General features: G+C 42.9%; 1 protein-coding gene across 9 annotated transcripts in view; it reads left to right on the top strand.

Annotated features, from left to right (window-relative positions):
- Positions 1 to 23,285, top strand: part of LOC120059848 (calcium-dependent secretion activator 1-like) — a 155,164-nt gene that overhangs the window by 87,284 nt on the left and 44,595 nt on the right. For 8 of the 9 annotated variants that reach the window (XM_039008934.1, XM_039008943.1, XM_039008901.1 and 5 more), the window contains exons 12-16: positions 12,092 to 12,228; positions 12,334 to 12,521; positions 15,579 to 15,680; positions 17,475 to 17,538; positions 21,436 to 21,559. In XM_039008934.1, the coding sequence (XP_038864862.1) occupies positions 12,092 to 12,228; positions 12,334 to 12,521; positions 15,579 to 15,680; positions 17,475 to 17,538; positions 21,436 to 21,559 (615 nt within the window). The remainder of the gene's footprint in view (positions 1 to 12,091; positions 12,229 to 12,333; positions 12,522 to 15,578; positions 15,681 to 17,474; positions 17,539 to 21,435; positions 21,560 to 23,285) is intronic. The other variant, XM_039008957.1, reaches the window with a different exon arrangement.

Raw genomic sequence — 23,285 nt, 5'->3', positions numbered from 1 at the left:
AAAGTGATAATGCCCTCGAAGCCGGTGTTTGGAGGATATATTGGCATGGTTGTTGTTAGGCCCGAGACAAAGTCGATCAAATAGATGATACGCGCCATTATGGTGAGTACTTATTCTACATATGGATGTGTGTGTAACAATGTATTTCATGTAACCCGAAGCAACCACAGCGCAGTGTCTACATCAATATGGAGGAGAGAGAACACTTCTCCCTAACTTTTTAATTTTTCACTAAATGTTCTTTTTCATCAGCACTCTCTCTCTCCTATTCCATATTTGTTATCACATGAGCTCTCTTCTCTATCTGTATCTATTAGTTTCACTATATATCTATATTAATCTCTTTAGTTGAGCCTTTCGTCTTTTTTTATTACTGTTTCTCTTCCCCTGTGTCCCGTTATATCAGTTGTTTACCAGTGTAATGAGCTATTTCCCTCACTTTCTTTCTCTCTGTCTTGGTCTCTGTCTCTGCCTCTCTCTCTCTCGCTTTGTGTGTGTCCCTGGTCCCTAGCCCAGCTGCTGTAGGTCAGATCTCTGTGTCTGCTCTCTATCTTTAAGTCTCTCTGGTTTGGTCCTTCTTACCCCGCTATCTCGTAGCTGGAATCAAGGGTAAGTGCTTCCCTGTTGCTGGCGCAGCTCAGATAATCCACACTGATTATCTGACCAAAGCAATGTACTCTCCTCCCTGTCTTCCTCCTCTTCTTTTGTTCAGTCTCTCCCTCTATTCAAGTCTTTATCTTATCTCTGTCCTAGACCACTCTAGAAAGCATTTATTTTGATTCTGTTTGATTCTTTTAGGATTCACATTCATCCTTACCAGACTAGGATGCATGTAACTCTGATTTTGTTTGGTTTGCTTTGGATAAACGATCTGCATATTTGCCTCTCTCTCTTCTCTTCTCTTTTCTTCTCTCTCTCTCTCAGCAACTTCACTGAACATTAACGCCCCTCTTAGAAAAAGGTCAATTTCCAAACACCAACTTGTATTTTCAAATCATATATTTCAAATACCAATAATACTAAATATCACTGCCAACATCAAATCATATTTTCCAACAGTTTTAATTACCAATATAGTGACAAAGGGTTTAGGCAGAAACAAGGCTAAAACCCACAACATAAACTACAATGGTTTATCGATAGTGATGTTTCACATAATTGCAGTAGAATTGAGGACATAAGTGAATTCAGTGAAGTGGTTGTTTTTGACAACTACTGGAGGCCTCTGTGTCTCTCAGCCGCTGGTAATTACCATGTTAAAAGTGCCATGTCATGAATTAAACAGTGTGGTCTATGCACAATTATTTTGGGAAGCAATCAGTGAAATGTTACCAAATAACTACTTGCTAGTTCACACCTGCATATGTTCACTGTATAGTGTAACACCACAAAGGCTAACTCTTGGGAGAAAAACCAAGGTACAATTTTTAAAAAAACACTTACTATATGTTTTTGGGTTTCAAATGAAGATAATATTATTGGTATGCTAAATAAAGTTATTTATATATATGTATATATATATATATATATACGCATGCATGCACGCACGCACACACACACACACACACACTACCGTTCAAGTTTGGTGGAAACTTGTAGCTGGAAACGGTAGATTGTTTTGTAAAATGGAATATCGACATAGGTGTACAGAGGCCCATTATCAGCAACCATCACTCCTGTGTTCCAATGGCACGATTAAAAAATATATATATATATTTCACCTTTATTTAACCAGGTAGGCTAGTTGAGAACAAGTTCTCATTTACAACTGCGACCTGGCCAAGATAAAGCAAAGCAGTGTGACACAAACAACACAGTTACACATGGAATAAACAAACATACAGTCAATAATACAATAGAAAAAGTCTATATGCAGTGTGTGCAAATGAGGTAGGATAAGGGAGGTAAGGCAATGAAAAGGCCATAGTGTCTAAATAATTACAATATAGCAATTAAACACTGGAGTGATAAATATGCAGAAGATGAGTGTGCAAGTAGAGATACTGGGGTGCAAAGGAGCAAAATAAATCAAATGAATTACAGTATGGGGATGAGGTAGTTGGATGGGCTATTTACAGATGGGCTATGTACAGGTGCAGTAATCTGTGAGCTGCTCTGACAGCCGGTGCTCAAAACTAGATATGAGACTCCAGCTTCAGGGATTTTTTAACTTTGGTTAGAGCCAGTTTGCGCTGTTCTGTGAAGTGAGTAGTACACAGCATTGTACGAGATCTTTAGTTTCTTGGCAATTTCTCACATGGAATAGCCTTCATTTCTCAGAACAAGAATAGACTGACGAGTTTCAGAAGAAAGGTCTTTGTTTCTGGCCATTTTGAGCCTGTAATCGAACCCACAAATGCTGATGCTCCAGATACTCAACTAGTCTAAAGATGGCCAGTTTTATTGCTTCTTTAATCGGGACAACTGTTTTCAGCTGTGCTAACAATTGCAAAAGGGTTTTCTGATGATCAATTAGCCTTTTAAAATTATAAACTTGAATTAGCTAACACAACGTGCCATTGGAACACAGGAGTGATGGTTGCTGATAATGGGCCTCTGTACGCTATGTAGATGTTCCATTTAAAAAATCTGACGTTTCCAGCTACAATAGTCATTTACAACATTAAGTGTCTACACTGTATTTCTGATCAATTTAATGTTATTTTAATGGGCAGAAAAAGTGACCCCAAACTTTTGAACAGTAGTGTGTATATACATACATATACACACACTACTGGTCAAAAGTTTTAGAACACCTACTCATTCAAGGGTTTTTATTTTTTCTTATTTTCTACATTGTAGAATAATAGTGAAGACATCAAAACTATGAAATAACACATGGAATCATGTAGTAATTTAGTAGAGTGATGGAGTGCTGCATCAGATGGCCTGGCCTCCACAATCCCCTGTCCTTAACCAAATGTAGATGTTTGGGATGAGTCGGACTGCAGAGTGAAGGAAAAGCACTCAGCATATGTGAGAACTCCTTCAAGACTGTTGGGAAAGTATTCCAGGTGAAGCTGGTTGAGAACTTGCCAACAGTGTGCAAAGCTGTCATTAAAGCAAAGGGTGGCTATTTGAAGAATCTTAAATATAAAATATATTATGATTTGTTTTACACTTTTTTGGTTATTACTTGATTCCATATGTGTTATTTCCTAGTTTTGATGTCTTCACTATTATTCTACAATGTAGAAAATAGTAAGTGTGTGTGTGTGTGTGTGTGTGTGTGTGTGTGTGTGTGTGTGTGTGTGTGTGTGTGTGTGTGTGTGTGTGTGTGTGTGTGTGTGTGTGTGTGTGTGTGTGTGTGTGTATATCAACTCAGAAAAAAAAGAAACGTCCTCTTACTGTCAACTGCGTTTATTTTCAGCAAACTTAACGTGTAAATATTTGTATGAACATAACAAGATTCAACAACTGAGACATAAACTGAATAAGTTCCACAGACATATGACTAACAGAAATGGAATAATGTGTCCTTGATCAAAGGGGGGTCCAAATCAAAAGTAACAGTCAGTATCTGGTGTGGCCACCAGCTGCATTAAGTACTGCAGTGCATCTCCTCCTCATGGACTGCACCAGATCTGCCAATTCTTGCTGTGAGATGTTACCCCACTCTTCCACCAAGCCACCTGCAAGTTCCCGGACATTTCTGGGGGGAATGGCCCTAGCCCTCACCCTCCGATCCAACAGCTCCCAGACGTGCTCAATGGGATTGAGATCCGTTCTCTTCGCTGGCTATGGCAGAACACTGACATTGCTGTCTTGCAGGAAATCACGCACAGAACGAGCAGTATGGCTGGTGGCATTGCCATGCTGGAGGGTCATGTCAGGATGACCCTGCAGGAAGGATTCCACATGAGGGAGGAGGATGTCTTCCCTGTAACGCACAGCGTTGAGATTGCCTCCAATGACAACAAGCTCAGTCCGATGATGCTGTGACACACCGCCCCAGACCATGACGGACCCTCCACCTCCAAATCGATCCAGCTCCAGAGTACAGGCCTCAGTGTAACGCTCTTTCCTTCGACGATTAACGCAAATCCAACCATCACGCCTGGTGAGAAAAAACTGCAACTTGTCATTGAAGAACACTTTTTGCCAGTCCTGTTTGGTCCAGCCACGGTGGGTTTGTGCCCATAGGAGACGTTGTTGCCGGTGATGTCTGGTGAGGACCTGCCTTACAATAGGCCCACAAGCCCTCAGTGCAGCCTCTCTCAGCCTATTGCGGATAGTCTGAGCACTGATGGAGGGATTGTGCGTTCCTGGTGTAACTCAGGCAGTTGTTGTTGCCATCCTGTATCTGTCCCGCAGGTATGATGTTCGGATGTACCAATCCTGTGCAGGTGTTGTTACACGTGGTCTGCCACTGCGAGGACGATCAGCTGTTCGTCCTGTCTCCCTGTAGCGCTGTCTTAGGCGTCTCACAGTACGGACATTGCAATTTATTGCCCTGGCCACATCTGCAGTCCTCATGCCTCCTTGCAGCATGCCTAATGCACATTCACACAGATGAGCAGGGACCCTGGGCATCTTTCTTTTGGTGTTGTTCAGAGTCAGTAGAAAGACCTCTTAGTGTCCTAAGTTTTCATAACTGTGACCTTAATTGCCTTCCGTCTGTAAGCTTTTAGTGTCTTAACGAACGTTCCACAGGTGCATGTTCATTAATTGTTTATGGTTCATTGAACAAGCATGGGAAAGAGTGTTTAAACCCTTTACAATGAAGATCTGTGAAGTTATTTGGATTTTTACAAATTATCTTTGAAGACAGGGTCCTGAAAAAGGGACATTTCTTTTTTTGCCGTGTGTGTGTGTGTATATATATATATATATATATATATATACACTGCTCAAAAAAATAAAGGGAACACTAAAATAACACATCCTAGATCTGAATGAATGAAACATTCTTATTAAATACTTTTTTCTTTACATAGTTGAATGTGCTGACTACAAAATCACACAAAAATTATCAATGGAAATCAAATTTATCAACCCATGGAGGTCTGGATTTGGAGTCACACTCAAAATTAAAGTGGAAAACCACACTACAGGCTGATCCAACTTTGATGTAATGTCCTTAAAACAAGTCAAAATGAGGCTCAGTAGTGTGTGTGGCTTCCACGTGCCTGTATGACCTCCCTACAACGCCTGGGCATGCTCCTGATGAGGTGGCGGATGGTCTCCTGAGGGATCTCCTCCCAGACCTGGACTAAAGCATCCGCCAACGCCTGGACAGTCTGTGGTGCAACGTGGCGTTGGTGGATGGAGCGAGACATGTTGTCCCAGATGTGCTCAATTGGATTCAGGTCTGGGGAACGGGCGGGCCAGTCCATAGCATCAATGCCTTCCTCTTGCAGGAACTGCTGACACACTCCAGCCACATGAGGTCTAGCATTGTCTTGCATTAGAAAGAACCCAGGGCCAACCGCACCAGCATATGGTCTCACAAGGGGTCTGAGGATCTCATCTCGGTACCTAATGGCAGTCAGGCTACCTCTGGCGAGCACATGGAGGGCTGTGCGGCCCCCCAAAGAAATGCCACCCCACACCATGACTGGCCCAGCGCCAAACCGGTCATGCTGGAGGATGTTGCAGGCAGCAGAACGTTCTCCACGGCGTCTCCAGACTCTGTCACGTCTGTCACATGTGCGTGTGAACCTGCTTTCATCTGTGAAGAGCACAGGGCGCCAGTGGCGAATTTGCCAATCTTGGTGTTCTCTGGCAAATGCCAAACGTCCTGCACGGTGTTGGGCTGTAAGCACAACCCCCACCTGTGGACGTCGGGCCCTCATACCACCCTCATGGAGTCTGTTTCTGACCGTTTGAGCAGACATATGCACATTTGTGGCCTGCTGGAGGTCATTTTGCAGGGCTCTGGCAGTGCTCCTCCTAATCCTCCTTGCACAAAGGCGGAGGTAGCGGTCCTGCTGCTGGGTTGTTGCCCTCCTACGGCCTCCTCCACGTCTCCTGATGTACTGGCCTGTCTCCTGGTAGCGCCTCCATGCTCTGGACACTACACTGACAGACACAGCAAACCTTCTTGCCACAGCTCGCATTGATGTGCCATCCTGGATGAGATGCACTACCTGAGCCACTTGTGTGGGTTGTAGACTCCGTCTCATGCTACCACTAGAGTGAAAGCACCGCCAGCATTCAAAAGTGACCAAAACATCAGCCAGGAAGCATAGGAACTGAGAAGTGGTCTGTGGTCACCACCTGCAGAACCACTCCTTTATTGGGGGTGTCTTGCTAATTGCCTATAATTTCCACCTGTTGTCTATTCCATTTGCACAACAGCATGTGAAATTTATTGTCAATCAGTGTTGCTTCCTAAGTGGACAGTTTGATTTCACAGAAGTGTGATTGACTTGGAGTTACATTGTGTTGTTTAAGTGTTCCCTTTATTTTTTTGAGCAGTGTATATTTATATGGAAAGTTTATAAAGTTTATATTTATTTTATTTAAAAGATATTCAAAACCAATGCAATTGGGTTACACACTTGATAGACATTATACAGTTTGATATGTTTGTTCCAAATTGCGTAAAAAGTCCAAATCTGTTCACAGGTGTTATTTACAGTGGAATATCCATGCTTTACTGAAGAGAGCTCAATTTCTGCCTTTCTCTCTTTATTTATTCTTGCTGCTAAATATGAGCTGGTAAATATGTACCTGGAGTATTCTGAATGCTAACAAGTAGTTCATGATGTCATGCAATTCCCTCTGTCATATGCTACTCCAGTCTTCTCCACTACTTACAGACGGACCTTGGATTAAAACTTGCTCTAACACTACTACCACTTTTACAATGTACATATCTGTTTGCCTTTTCTTTCTTTGGATGCCTGACAAGAACATTTACCAGGGTGAAGTTATCCCAATTATTGATGAAAACTGAGACTGTTTTCTGTTCCCTATTGTTAAGACTGAGACAGATCGTAGTGTTGTTGGGTATTGAGATTTTCCCCAGGAATGTACTACTCCTCTCCTTCAACACACTAATATTGGTATGCTCTAAGAAGTGCTCTATGAATCATACAGTGCATGGGAATATAAAGTATTGTCAACTTACAAATGTGTAAAAACATGAACCTGTATAGAAAAACTAGATGAGCGTAATAAGATCTTCAACCATCACTCAACCATCACTGTTCATTGAACTGAAATGTTTAGGATGGATAGACTGATTGAGAAAGGGAGAACCAAAGTGTTGGTTTGTGTCTTCAGTTCCAGGTCAGCCCTAAACCAGATCCAGTTATCACCATGTACCCTTCACTCTGCTCTCAGTGAGGGCTGGACTGTGGATGTCCATGTTGTGGGGTGGGGGGGGGGGTGTTTGATGGTGGTCAAATCCTTCAAAAAAAAAGAAGTAATGTACTAAATAGCCCCAAATGTTCTGCTCTCAACTCTCCTAGTGAGTGCAGGGATCTATAAATGAGTAGCATCCATCAATCATTGTCATGTCTGTCCTTCCCCTGCCTAGACAGACGGGGGTGACTAGTGTCATTGTCTGTTACTGTCCAGTGCCCCCATGTCCACTCCACCGCTGGAATGTCAAATAGACGTGACAGGCCACCAGTCACAGAGAAGGACACAAAGTCACCTTTTGGATTTGGGAGTTGGGGATCATAAGCATCATAACAGCACAGTCTTTGTTCCCTGGGTGATTGACAGCTGGAAGGGCGCCACATTGGGTTTCACTCAACAGTGAGGTTGAGGTCAATGGGAGAAAACAAAAGTAATACTGTGTTATTATATTCTCTGAGTTTGATATTTAATTTTTTAAATTCTATAGTCAAAGTAATTTATTCTTCATGATTTTATGTGTATGTCACATTCAGCTTCTTTGTGATTTAGAATTTCAGAAAAAGATCCCAAAACATTTTATATATTTTTGTATATCAGTGTGTCTGAACACATTTTAAGTGTCAAAATAAGATTGTGTGTGTATCCACGTTGCGGCAAAAACTAATTTGTTTCACTATGTTCAAACTGTTGTTAATGCTCAATAAGTGGTGTTGTCTCTTGACATGTAAAGCCTTGTCTCGGGAGGGGCAGCTGCATAGGCTATTTATCTAGACTGCTGCTTAGAATAGCTGTGACCTGCGGACCTGTGGCCTTCAGAGCAGTCCCTAAGCCCTGGCTAAAATGTGCCATTAGAATAAAAATAGAGGTAGATGGCCGGAGCAAAGGATTAACAGGCAGCCTTCCAATTCTAGCCAGACCCTGATATAATGCCTCAACCCACTCACTGGGAAGTAAAGTGAAAATGTGTTGTCAAATTTATTTAGCCCCCTCTCTGAACAAAGGGGTGCATGGGCAGGGGGTTCCTCTGTCCCAGGTCCTGTTTTACTGGCACTTGGGGGCATTTAATTAGGGAGACCCCAGGGTTCATGTGCCCACGAGCTGAGCAGAGGAGGGGAGGGGGAGGAAGGGAGGGGAAAGGAGATGGGTCTAGCTAGCGCTCCTCTGAGGTTGCACTCAATCATGTGAGAATGCAATCAGAAAGGCTGCTTTCAGAGAGTTTATATATGCTCAGGTTGAAGGATCACATAGGGGACCTGAGATTTGCGGGGAGAACATACACTGTTATGTAGAGAGAGAGAGACCCCACATACATTAACTTTAGCCTTTATCAAGGGAAACTGGACCAACGTTGTAATAGTGAGATTGACAGAAGGGTTTTTTCTGGATCAAAATGGGATTTAGTTGGTGGATGTGGTGAGGGCATGGCCAATTGCGTGGCCAAAATCATAGAGGCTGCAGTGACAGAATGTTGCTGTTTTAAAGCTAATTTCCTGCAATTGTACACATTTTGCAATGAGGTTGAGAAAGAATGTGCAGTTTTAAAGCATATTTTTTGCAATTCTACACATTTTTCCATGGCTTATGCTATCTGAGTGATTCAAACATAACAAAATCAATGCGGGCACTTTGCCATGACAAAAATACTCCTGCATCATTTTAAAACATTTTTTATTCTCCCTGACTATCTAGCTTTTATTTAGGTGATTGTTGGTTCTCAAAGATGTTCTTATAAAAATATATATAAGTCCATTTATCTTTTCTACGTACATTATATTTTGGTTTTAGTCGTTTAAGTTTGCACTGAAAACGTTTTTCCTTCCCATTTTATTATTTTTCTTAATGTTTGGACATAGGTGGCCGAATTAAAACGTAGGTAGCCCGCCCACGAGTCTTCTATGCAGAAGAAACCCTGAGACAGAACAGAACCAGTCATGCATGACCACAGGAATGATCCGTCTGCATTGGTTATGCTGCAACTTGCATCTATTCCTACTCACATCTACCCACCCCAGAAGAAGCGTACTGTACAAGAGCCCTATTCAATCTAAACTGCTAACCAGGTGTGCAGGCTAATAACAAATTCAACATTATTATTGGCCTGTGAGTATCTGTATAGTTTCACCCATAAGCCATTGATGTGTACAGTAAAAAATTAAATAAATATATATATATATATATAGTACCAGTCAACAGTTTGGACACACCTACTCATTCAAGGTTTTTTATTTTTACTATTTTCTACATTGGAGAATAAAACTATGAAATAACACATATGGAATCATGTAATAACCCAAAAAGTGCTAAACAAATCAAAATATATTTTGTATTTGAGATTCTTCAAAGTTGCCACCCTTTGACTTGATGACAGCTTTGCACACTTTTGGCATTCTCTCAACCAGCTCAATGAGGTGGTCACCTGGAATGCATTTCAATTAACAGGTGTGCCTTGTTAAAAATTTGTGGAATTTCTTTCCTTCTTAATACGTTTGAGCCAATCAGTTGTGTTGTGACAAGGTAGGGGTGGTATACAGAAGATAGCCCTATTTGGTAAAAGACCAAGTCTATGTTATGGCAAGAACAGCTCAAATGAGCAAAGAGAAATGACAGTCCACCAACCTATTGTGTTTTTTTGCTTGTTTATCTGCGTTGTTTGTAACTTATTTTTGTACATAATGTTTCCGCTACCGTCTCTTATGACCGAAAAGAACTTCTAGACATCAGGACTGCGATTACTCACCACGGACTAGCATAATCCTTTTTCTTCTTTCACGACTCTGACGAGCCCGAGGCGGAGGATATAGGGCTCCCTCGGGAACAGGCCCCGACCCCAGTGATCTGCGTGAAGAGGAGGCCGAGAAAAAGGCCGGAGGGTGGGCTGCCTTCTGACGAGTAGGAGGCGATCGAATAAACCCCCACTCCCCTCAATTCTGCTCGCAAACATGCAATCTTTGGACAATAAAATGGACGAGTTATTGGGAAGATTAAACTAGCAACCGGACATTAAAAACTGTAGCATCTTATGCTTCACAGAGTATTGTCTGAACGACGACAATATCAACATACAGCTGGCTGGTTATACAATGTACCGGCAGGATAGAACAGCGGAGTCTGGTAAGACAAGGGCGGCAGTCTATGTAGTTTTGTAAACAACAGCTGGTGCACGATATCTAAGAAAGTCTCGAGCTATTGCTCACCTGAGGTTGAGTTTCTCATGATAAGCTGCAGACCACATTACCTACCGGGAGAGTTCTCATCTATATCCTTTGTAGCAGTTTACATACCACCACAGTCAGAGGCTGGCACTAAGATAGCATTTAATGAGCTGTATTCCGCCATAAGCAAATAAGAAAACACTCACCCAGAGGCGGCGCTCCTAGTAGCCGGGGACTTTATTGCAGGGAAACTTAAATCCATTTTACCTCATTTCTTTCAACATGTTAAATGTGCAACCAGAGGGAAAAGAACTCTGGACCACCTCTATACTCCACACGCAGACATGCATACAAAGCTCTCCCTCACCCTCCATTTGGTAAATCTGACCATAATTCTAGCCTCCTGATTCCTGCTTACAAGCAAAAATTAAACCAGGAAGCACCAGTGACTATATCAATAAAAAAGTGATCAGATGAAGCAGATGCTAAGCTACAGGACTGTTTTACTAGCACAGTGGAATATGTTCCGGGATTCCTCCAATGGCATTGAGGAGTACACCACATCTGTCATTGGCTTCATCAATAAGTGCATCGATGACGTCGTCCCCACAGTGGCCGTACATACCCCAACCAGAAACCATGGATTACAGGCAGCATCCGCACAGAGCTAAAGGCTAGAGCTGCCGCTTTCAAGGAGTGTAGATTTTTGTGAGATTGTGAGATTTTTGGTTCCAACTGCCCTGTCTTTGTGAGGCACAGAGCAGGTGAACGGATGATCACCGCATGTGTGGTTCTCACTGTGACGCATGGAGGAGGACATGTGATGGTGTGGGGGTGCTTTGCTGTTGACACTGTCTGTGATTTATTTAGAATTCAAGGCACACTTAAGCAGCATGGCTACAACAGCATTCTGCAGCGATACATCATCCCATCTGGTTTGGGCTTAGTGGGACTATCATTTGTTTTTCATCAAGACAATGACCCAAAACATACCTCCAGACTGTGTAAGGGCTATTTGACCAAGGAAAGTGATGGAGTGCTGCATCAGATGACTTGGCTTCCATAATCACCCAACCTCAACCCAATTGAGATGGTTTGGGATGTGTTTGACCGCAGAGTGAAGGAAAAGCAGCCAACAAGTCCTCAGCATATGTGGGAACTCCTTCAAGACTGTTGGAAAAGCATTCCTCATGAAGCTGGTTGAGAGAATGCCAAGAGTGTGCAAAGCTGTCATCAAGGCAAAGGGTGGCTACTTTGAAGAATCTCAAATATAAAATATATTTTGATTTGTTTCACACTTTTGTCCATATGTGTTATGTCTTAGTTTTGATGTCTTCACTATAATTCTACAATGGAGAAAATAGTAAAAATAAAGAAAAACCATTGAAGGAGTAGGTGTGTCTAAACTTTTGACTGGTACTGTGTATATACAGTATTTGTGTCTCATGTAAATCTGCTTAACGGTTTTGATAGAATAGGGCCCTCCCACTGCTTTAGCGGCGCTCTCTCACCCTCTCACTACTTCTCAATTCACATCCTCTGATATATCTAACTCCTCTCTGGATCCTATTTCTCCCTCCATGTGTGCTGGCTGTCTCTCTCTCTCTCTCTGGGGTGGACGGACACAGACGCGGACCGGGCACAGAAACACGGCATGGATGAGTTCATCTCAGCCAACCCTTGTAGTTTCGACCACTCTTCCCTATTTGAGATGGTGCAGTGCCTCACCTTGGACCACAGGCTCAATGACTCCTACTCCTGTTTGGTGAGGAAAGTTAAGTCTAGTGGTTCGCTCATTCTTTTGCTTTGGGATGTGATCCCATGTAAGTCATTCTATCATTGAACATCCCCTCCTTTGTCAATTTTGCAGGGCTGGCTCAGTCCAGGCCAGGTGTTTGTCATGGATGAGTACTGTGCTCGTAATGGTGTGCGGGGGTGTCACAGACACCTGTGTTACCTGGGCGACCTGCTGGAGCGGGCAGAGAAGGGGGCTATGATTGACCCCACCCTGCTACACTACAGCTTTGCTTTCTGTGCCTCACACGTCCACGGCAACAGGTACAGAAAACTGACGTACAGCTCTCCTTCTATGCTATCTCCCCTCTTTTCTTTCTTTCTCTCTGTCTCTCTCTCTGTCTTTGTGTGTGTCATAAATGTTATGCGTATGAATGTTATGTCATGTTATGCGTATGAAAGCAAACCAAGAATCCCTGTTCAGAGAAGCCACTCTACCACCAACCTTCTATAAAGAATCAATTTCATTCAGAGAAGACTAACCCAGTGTGTATTCCACCCAACATCCCATGTTTGTTGCATCAGTCAAAGCTTACTTTCTCTAATATTCTTTTTTTCAATCACTTTTTTCAGTCACTTATGATTTTAAGACTCTCATGTTCAGTTGGGATTTGTGTATATTATTAAATTGTTCTTCTTTCTTAGTTGTCTGTTCTTCTGTTGTCAATGAATTGTTTCTCATTGTCTATTATTTTTGTTTGCCATTACTTTTCTCTTCTCTGTTTTTCCTTGCTTGCTCTCATAACATCACCCCTGCCTCTCCCTCATGTAACCTGTAGTCAGAGATTGTCTGAGTTGCTAAACTGGCCCGTAACCGAGGCAGAGCTTCAAAGCTACCTTTACCCCCCCACCCCAGAGACCCCCACCCCCTCCAAGAGGGAACTCAAAATCATGGAGTTTAGGGGAAAAAAGTACTCCAAGTCCCAGGCTGCCTCTTGGCCCAGAAGGTACGAGTCTGTGGTGCTTCTCCCACTTTCACATGCTATTGGAGTTATCAGAAATTCCTAGTTCCGTCTAGAAAGTTTACTTGAATGACCCGCCAAGTCGAAATTGTGACGTTTCACCACTGACTTTGACCTTTTCAACCAAAAGATGACAACAAATCCAGTTTTGAATTAAACAAAGTTGTTTTTCTGACATCACAACTAGAAAATAGGAAGTTCTGACGAACATGTGAATGTGTATTCCTCCTCACTTATAGAGCCACTGTGACTCCCATTCGACCTTTGTGACATGAGTGTTTGTTTTTAAAAGATTAAATACTGTAGTTGAAATATTGAAATAATTAATGAGTATTGCAAGTGTTTTTTAAATAATATAATGTCTGTGTTTGCATGTGTACTTGCATACATATGTAAGTTTGTTTGTACGTGTGTGTTTGTGTACATCTGCCCAGACTTTTGTATGTCGTAACAATGGCTAGATCTCTAGTCAACATGAACAAGCGAGTGTCACTACAGTGTTGAGGGGCGAAGGTCATGGGCAGCTGTCTGTCAGTCTACTAGTCTGCCCCAATCTGACACTCCTCCTACCCAATCTACCCCTCCCTCCACCCCTCCCCCCATCCTGTAACAGACAGTGATCGAGCTGAGGTGGGCTGTCTGTTTGAGTCCTGTTATGATCAGGCTAGACAGGGAGACGGGAGTAGCTCCAAGACAGGAGGATGGGGATGGGGGTGGAGAGCGAGAGAGGAAAATGAGAGGAAAAGAGAGAGAGGTTCAGGAATAGAGGGAGAGGTAAAGAAGGATGAGAGAGAGAAAAAAAGGGAGGGAGGGGGGTGTAGTGTACTGTAGTGGGAGCTCTCCAGCCGGCATGCCTGAAGGTCAGGGATGACAGGATGACAGGTCATCATGGGTGACGGGCGAGTGTCTCCTGCCACTGTCCGAGCCCAGGCCACAGCCAGCCCGCCTCCAGTCCCCATGACCATGACAGCCCTGTGCTGCCCGCGAGAGAAACCCCTCTCTGGCCAAGACCCCCTTCACTACCCTGACCCCCCCCATACTCCCCTCACCCACCCACAGCCTAATAGCCTTATAGCCACAGGGCATGAACTGAATATTATAGGGAGTACAGTAGCCTGGGAGTAAATTAAGAGTAAATAGTATTTTTAAGGGTTGGAGTTGATTTAATTCCACCTCCAGTTAGTTTAGGTAATGCTTTGGAAATGTGGTGTTTGAATGTTAAAATACCAGTTAAATATGGCCTTTATCTTTTTAAATTGGATGTACGAGTCAATTTGTGATTTGGCTGTAATTCAGCTCCAGTCACGTACTTTTGAAATAAGCAGAGACCTCTGATGTGGTGTTCCTCTGATATTATTAGTTTCTCTGATCGCTCTGTGACAAATGACGACTCATTTCCATGTAGTCATGACAATAGAGGTTATGAAAACATTATGAATGCCGTGTAGGAGAACAAAATAAGGCGAAGCATAATTAGTGTGAAATTATCAAATTTGTTTTCTGAGTTTTCACATCACATACCATATTATTAAAAGCTTGGGCTTTTTATTGCTTATGACATGCCTCAGATGAAGACACACACAAAAACACACACTGACAATCATAGCCTGAAAGACACACACATAGAGGGAGCATGGGTGAGGTGCCTATCTCCTTATAGTTAGTGACACGGCTGAGGATGGGGGAACGTGAGCACAGGGGAACGTGAGTGCATGTGACAGAGGAGGCACTGGTCGCCGTGACAGCGGCTTGAGGAGCAGGAGACGTGACATGCTTTTTGTCACCGGGCCCAGGATGTCATCTCAGTGAAGGACAGTGAGAAAGGAGGAGGGAGGTGGGGAGGGATACTCCTCCTGTCAGACACGATGGGGGGCACAGCTTGGCATGGGGGTTTGTGGGGGACAGGGGGATGCCCCCCCACCCCTCTCTGTAACCATCCTCTCATATCAGTGGCCCCACTCTCCCAGATAGCTGGCTGGCTCTTACCTGTAGAATACACCACACATACGCTGGATTTGTACTGTAGTCTCTGCTGTGGACATATAACTACATACTACATGTGTATTACTGTATGTTAGGTGAAATTCTCAGTTAGACCTCCAGTGACCATTTGACCCTTGTGTGTGACCCCTGTGGTTACTGTGTCAGTGGTGGCAATACTGTCTACTCTGATTTGGGATATTATGATAATTCTAAAATAACATTTAGCCCAAAGAATTGTCCAAAGGGATCTTCCAATTAATACATAATGTATATACATTGTACAATATGTGGACGATGTGGGAATGAAACCACAACCTTGGTGTTTCCTGCCCCATGCTCCAACCATATAAACTCTATGGTACTGTATGCCCCTCAGGCCTGACGGGATAGGGACGGTGACTGTGGAGGAGAAGGAGCGCTTTGAGGATATCAAGGAGAGGCTGCGTGTTCTGCTGGAGAACCAGGTCACACACTTCAGGTGTGTACTGTACTCACTGCCAAGTCTGTAACTGACCCTGGCACAGACATGCCTATGGGACTCATCAGATCACAGATTATAGATCATGACATATGCCAATCACTGTGCTCTGCTATATGTTACTTACATTCTGATCTCAAGAACAAGCTAGTCATTTATAAATTATAGAACTCCTTGAGGATAAAGAATGGTCTTATGATGAAGGAATACAGTGCATTCAGAAAGTATTCAGACCCCTTCACTATTTACAGCCTTGTTCTAAAATTGATAACATGTTTAAAAATACTCATCAATCTAAACACAAAACCCTATAATGACAAAGCGAAAGCAGGTTATTTAAATTCTTGCAAATATATATATATATATATATATAAAGTATTTACATAAGTATTCAGACCCTTTTCTATGAGACTCGAAATTGAGCTCAGGTGCATCCTGTTTCCATTGATCATCCTTGATGTTTCTACAACTTGATTGGAGTCCACCTGTGGTAAATTCAATTGATTGGACATGATTTGGAAAGGCAAACACCTGTCTATATAAGGTCCCACAGTTGACAGTGCATTAGGTCGACCAAGCCATTAGGTCGAAGGAATTGTCCGTACCAAAACATTTCTGCAGCATTGAAGGTCCCCAAAAACACAGTGGCCTCCATCATTCTTAAATGGAAGAAGTTTGGAACCACCAAGACTCTTCCTAGAGCTGGCCGACCGGCCAAACTGAGCAATCAGGGGAGGAAGGCATTGGTCAGGGAGGTGACCAAGAACCCGATGGTCACTCTGACAGAGCTCCAGAGTTCCTCTGTGGAGATGGGAGAACCTTCCAGAAGGACGGCAATCTCTGCAGCACTCCACCAATTTGGCCTTTATGGTAGAGTAGCCAGACGGATGCCACTCCTCAGTAAAAGCACATGACAGCCCACTTGGAGTTTGCCAAAAGGCACCCAAAGCACTCTGACTATGAGAAACAAGATTATCTGGTCTAATGAAACCAAGATTGAACTCTTTGGCCTGAATGCCAAGCATCACGTCTGGAGGAAACCAGGCACCGCTCATCACCTGGCCAATACCATCCCTACAGTGAATTATGGTGGTGGCAGCATCATGCTGTGGGTATGTTTTTCAGCGGTAGGGACTAGGAGACTAGTCAGGATCAAGGGAAAGATGAATGGAGCATAGTACTGAGAGATCCTTGATGAAAACCTGCTCCAGAGTGCTCAGGACTTTAAACTGGAGGTGAAGGTTCACCTTTCAACAGGACAATGACCGTAAGCACACAGCCAAGACAACGGAAGGCTGGCTTCGGGACAAGTCTCTGAATGTCCTTGAGTGGCCCAGCCAGAGCCCGGACTTGAACCCGTTCGAACATCTCTGGAGAGATCTGAAAATAGCTGTGCATCAACACTTCCCATCCAACTTGACAGAGCTTGAGAGGATCTGCAGAGAAAAATGGAAGAAACTCCCCAAATACAGGTGTGCCAAGCTTGTAGCGTCATACCCAAGTAGACTTGAGGCTGTAATCGCTGCCAAAGGTGCTTCAACAAAGTACTGAGTAAAGTTTTTTTTAAATTTTAAATAAATCTACACACATTTTTTTAAACCGGTTTTTGCGTTGTTATGGGGTATTGTGTGTAGACTGAGGGGGGGGGGGGGGGGGGGGGGGATGATTTAATCAATTTTAGAACAGGGCTCTAACGTAAAAAGAAATGGAAAAAGTGAAGGGGTCTGAATACTTTCCGAATGCACTGTACCTTCATAGAAACCCTACATAAATAAAACTGGATTTCTTTCACAGGTACTGTTTTCCATTTGGTCGACCGGAGGGGGCCCTGAAAGCCACTTTGTCCCTGCTTGAGAGGGTATGTTATTATGCATCCTTTTTTAGCCTTACCTTATGTTCTATTAACCATGGACACATACTTTAGGCTATGGGACAAAAAAAACTGAATAATATTTCAAATGTTCCATCCAAATTGGCCAGATTGTATGGATAGTTGTCTATTTGATTTCTATATTATGTTGTTTATAATATAGGCTACTTGGTTAAACAGATGTTTGTCTCCTGTTCTCTAGAAGTGAAGGGTCAACAAGCGCACTCCCATCTTTTTCCCGTTTGTGGTACATACTGTAGGGCCAGTTCTAGTCTTTTGTGGGGCCTAAGTGAGATTTGGTTGAGCCCCGACCCCCTCCTCCCAGACCTGACGCCAGGATGAAGTGACTAAGGGGACAGTTGAAATCGAGGGGACACATTTTTGGGAGGTTCTTGCTTTGGAATTATATTGAATTCGGTTTATATAATCACGCTATACCACAATAAACATAAAGTTAAAATGCCGAGACTCATTGAGTGCTTTTGAAATCTGTAGCCTCTTTGCAGCACAATGGACAGCGCCCTACAGTTAGGCCGTTTTGGTAATGAATATAGGCTACAAGATAGATAGGACAATTCACCTATTACAAACAGCCTATGTGAATGCAGCTGGACACACAGCTGTCTTTCCAAAATAATGCAAACTAAATGCTGAAAGTAGTGGCCTAGTTATTCATACATGCAAACAAAAATACTGAATAGCAGTTCGGCTAAGAATACGGACACAACTGTGAATGCGAACGAATGGAACAGAACAAAACAGCGGTACCAAGTAGTAAGCCTAGTAAACAAAATATCAGATCGATAAAGACATGACACAATGTATATTCAGGCTAGTTACATTAACAGTAAAAAAATGGCGAATGGAGATTCAAAGAACTAAAACATAGGTACAGCCTACTACAGTGAGATCTAGCCGTGCACAGCTGTCTTGCCAAATGTAGACCTTACAGTGAAAATCTAACTTACAACCCTTAACCAACAATGCAGTTTTAAGAAAAAATAAGAATTAAGTAAAAAATAGATAAACAATAATAACAGTAACAAATAATTAAAGAAGCAGTAAAATAACAATAGCGAGGCTATATACAGGGGTTACCGGTTAGTCGAGGTAATTGAGGTAATATGTACATGTAGGCAGAGTTAAAGTGACTATGCATAGATAATACACAGAAAGTAGCAGCAGCGTTAAAGTGTGGGGGCAATGTGAATAGTCTGGGTGGGCATTTGATTAGCTGTTCAGGAGTATTATGGCTTTGGGGTAGAGGCTGTTAAGAAGTATTTTGGACCTAGACTTGGCTCTCCGGTACCGCTTGCCATGAGGTAGCAAAGAGAACAGTCTATGACTAGGGTGGCTGGAGTCTTTGACAATTTTTAGGGCCTTCCTCTGACACCGCCTGGTAGAGAGGTGCTGGATGGCAGGAAGCTTGGCCCCAGTGATGTACTGGAAAGTATGCACTACCCTCTGTAGTGCATTGTGGTCGGAGACCGAGCAGTTGCCATACCAGGCAGTGATGCAACCAGTCAGCATGCTCTCGATGGTGCAGCTGTAGAACTTTTTGAGGATCTGAGGACCCATGCCAAATCTTTTAAGTCTCCTGAGGGGGAATAGGCTTTGTCGTGCCCTCTTCACCACTGTCATGGTGTGCTTGGACCATGATAGTTTTTTGGTTATGTCTACACCAAGGAACTTGAAGCTTTCAACCTGCTCCACTACAGCCCCGTCGATGAGAATGGGAGCCTGCTTTGTCCTCCTTTTCCTGTGTCCACATCCCCAACGAACTATCATGGTCTAAACACACCAAGACAGTTGTGAAGAGGGCACGACAACACCTTTTCCCCCTCAGGAGACTGAAAAGATTTGGCATGGGTCCCCAGATCCTCAAAAGGTTCTACAGCTGCACCATCGAGAGCATCCTGACCAGTTGCATCACCGCCTGGTATGGCAACTGCTCGGCCTCTTACCGTAAGGCGCTACAGAGGGTAGTGCGTACAACCCAGTACATCACTGGAGCCAAGCTTTCTGACATTCAGGACATATATACTAGTCCCAAAATATTGTCAAAGACTCCAGTTACCCAAGTCATAGACTGTTCTCTCTGCTACTGCACGGCAAGCGGTACCGGAGTGCGAAGTCTAGAAACAAAAGTATCCTGAACAGCTTCTGCCCCCAAGCCATAAGACTGCTGAACAATTAATCAAATGTACACCTGTCTATTTATATTGACCCCCCCTTGTTTTTACACTGCTGCTACACGCTGTTTATTATCTATGCATTGTCACTTTACAAATTACCTCGACTAACCCGTACCCCTGACTCGGTACCGGTACCCGCTGTATATAGCCTCGTTATTGTAATTACATTTTATGGTGTTACTTTTTGATTTGATTAGATTTTTTCATTTTCTTAACTCTATTTCTTGAACTGCATTGTTGGTTAAGGGCTTCTAAGAAATAATTTCACGGTAAGGTCTACACCTTTCGTATTCGGCTCATGTGACAAATAAAATTTGATTTGATTCTACAATCCTAACTCTGAACAATAAATTGAGACCATGACCGTTCCAAAATGTTTTATGTTGCACTTTTACAGCAAGTTTTCTGCCGTTCTACACATTTTGCCATGGGGCGGAGAGAAAATGTTGCAATTGTATAACATGTTTCATGCAATTCTATTCATTTTGCATGACTTAAGCCATGTTAATGATATCTGAGTGAGAGTGGCTAACAAAATCCCCCAAAAATTGGGTTGGTGGCCCCCTAGTGGCCTGGGGCCCTAAGCGATAGGCAGTGGTGTAAAGTACATAAGTAATAATGCTAAGTAGTTTTTGGGGGTATCTGAAATTTAATTTACTATTTATATTTTTGACAACTTTTACTTTTACTCCACTACATTCCTAAAGAAAATATGTACTTTTTACATTTAGAATGCTCAAGCAGGACAGAATTACCTATCAATATAACACTTTGTCATCCCTACTGCCTCTGATCTGGCGGACTCACGAAACACAAATATTGTGTTTGTTAATGATGTCTGAGTGTTGGAGTGTGCCCCTGTCTGTCCATAATAAAAAATCTGAAAATCGTGCCGTCTGGTTTGCTTAATATAAGGAATTTGATGTATAGCATTACTTTTACTTTGTACTTTTACCCAAGTATGACAATTGAGTACTTTTTCTACCACTGTACTTAAAAGTACATTTAAAACCAGATACTTTTAGACTTTTACTCAAGTAGTATTTTACTGGGTAGTATTTTACTGCGTAACTTTCCCTTTTTTCAATTTCTGTTAAGGTCTCTTTACTTCTACTCAAGTATGACAATTGAGTACTTTTTTCCACCACTGGCAATCGCTTATGCCTGGAGCTGGCCCTGGTGGTACAGCCACAAAAATGTGTTTTTTCGGGCCTCCCGGGTGGCGCAGTGCTCTAAGGCACTGCATCGCAGAGCCTGGGTTCGAGCCCAGGCTCTGTCGCGACCGGGAGGCCCATGGGGCAGCGCACAATTGGCCTAGCTTTGTCCGGGTTAGGGAGGGTTTGACCGGCAGGGATATCCTTGTCTCATCGCGCACTAGTGACTCGTGTGGCGGCCCGGGCGCAGTGCACGCTGACCAGGTCGCTAGGTGTATGGTGCTTCCTCCGACACATTGGTGCGGCTGGCTTCCGGGTTGGATGCGCGCTGTGTTAAGAAGCAGTGCGGCTTGGTTGGGTTGTGTTTCGGAGGACGCATGGCTCTCGACCTTTGCCTCTCCCGAGTCCGTACGGGAGTTGCAGCGATGAGACAAGACAGTAACTACTAACAATTGGATACCACGAAATTGGGGAGAAAAAGGTGGTAAAAAAAGGTGACATTTTTCTCTTCTACAATGTCTTCTGTTCTGTCCCAGGTGCTGATGAAGGATATCGTCACCCCTGTGCCCCAGGAGGAGGTGAAGACAGTCATCCGTAAATGTCTGGAGCAGGCAGCCTTGATCAACTACCAGCGCCTCTCAGAATATGCCAAAGTAGAAGGTAGATGACCACTTACACACTGACACCCCTCCACACACACACACACACACAATGCAGCATCACACCGTGTCTTACACTCTTTCACACACAGTGCTGTACCGTACTATTTATGATCTGTCAACATTTTTGTCTCCCTTCTAGCATTGTTACCACAATAGCGTTGATATCTATAGGGATTAACACACGTTGTTGTTGCACAGTGGCCTACAGTACTTAGGGAAAAGACACAATCAGACAGCAGTTGTGAGATACTACAGACATCATGCCCTCTGGTGCTTTACCACATTGCCCCCTGCAGGTCAACTGTTGCACACAAACGACATGACTTCTTAAACGTCAGGACTTTCCCGATAGCAATGGGATTTAGGCTTACAAGTATTTTAATGATGCATCGTTCCTGATGTAACATGAGTTTCCCAAAATACCACGCATCGCTAAGTACAATGTTGGAGCATGTGTCGATACTGATAGGATCAAAAGAAAGTCAGCACTGTTCTCTGATCAGCTTTCTCCATTCAAATCTTACCTTAACATTATAATTATTCCACAATACTGACGACGGATCCGCTCCTAGCTGAGAGATATTGTCACATTATGGCTGCAAATATTGAGGCAGCTTATTCTAATGCTTACCTATAATAATGCACTAAATTACAGATTCATTTGTCACATCATTGCGCACATGTTGTTACACAAATATTGAGGCAAAAATTAGACAGTGTAGCCTACAAATTGAACTCAATTGACTGAACATGAAATTGATTTCAATATGATTTAAATATTGTATATAGGCCTATGTAGCCAACAGGCCTACTGTATTTTTTAATGCAGTCATCTCAGTTTTCATTTGAAGCATCCTTTTTATCATTTGCTTGTCCAATTGCGAAGGCTACGGCACTGTGTATTTGTAGTCAACTTCGTTCCAAAGTTATCTGCGGTCACAGAAAGACCGATAAACAGCCTGATTTTTTTGGTTTATCTTCTGTGTATAAAGTGAGATTGAAGGGCATCTGACAACAGTTTGGATTTCCAAAAAAGATAAAGATCATCTTTAGCACTGGCACTAGATATTGGAAGGCAATGGTTAAATATATTTTTTGTGTTTTGGGAGAACTCTCCATTTAGAACTGATCTCAGGGACATTTTAAGAGGAAAGTCAAACATTGAAATACAATCAAATAATGGAAATAAGATGTTGTATTTATATTGTATTAAAAATGCAGTAGATAACTCGAAACAGAGATTTCATACATCATTTTCACAATGTGATAAGTAATATTGGCGCCTTTGAATTAATATAACTGTTCTGTCCCCAGCTGCAGTAAACAGCAAAAAAAAATACTCCATCTTCCCCTAATGTGGCTGCTCTTACTTTTAGATGGGCTTTTAAAGTTTTAACTCTCTTTTCATTTACAGGTGTAATTTACATTGATATAGCTCCCTAAATAAACTTGCACAGTAGAGATGTGTATAGTAAGTAAAAATGCATTCAACTCCCCGTGAATCTGCCATCTTTATGCTGACTCCTGTGTGTCTCAGCTTCTCTCTGGGCCAGTCAACCCACTGGCCCTCTCCTCTTGCACACCGTTGCGGCTTCAAGGTGGGGTGATGCTCTGAAGCAACAATTTCTCCTTTCCTTGTTTCCTCTCCTTTGTTCTGAAATAACCTTCATCTTCTGTTCATCTTCCCCCCCTCTGCTTTCCTCCTCCTTGTCTATTGGCTTTGC

Source organism: Salvelinus namaycush, chromosome 2 (assembly GCF_016432855.1).
Source record: "Salvelinus namaycush isolate Seneca chromosome 2, SaNama_1.0, whole genome shotgun sequence".
NCBI lineage: Eukaryota > Metazoa > Chordata > Actinopteri > Salmoniformes > Salmonidae > Salvelinus > Salvelinus namaycush.
Note: the sequence above shows the minus strand (reverse complement) of the source record. Positions and strands in the feature narration are given on the sequence as shown.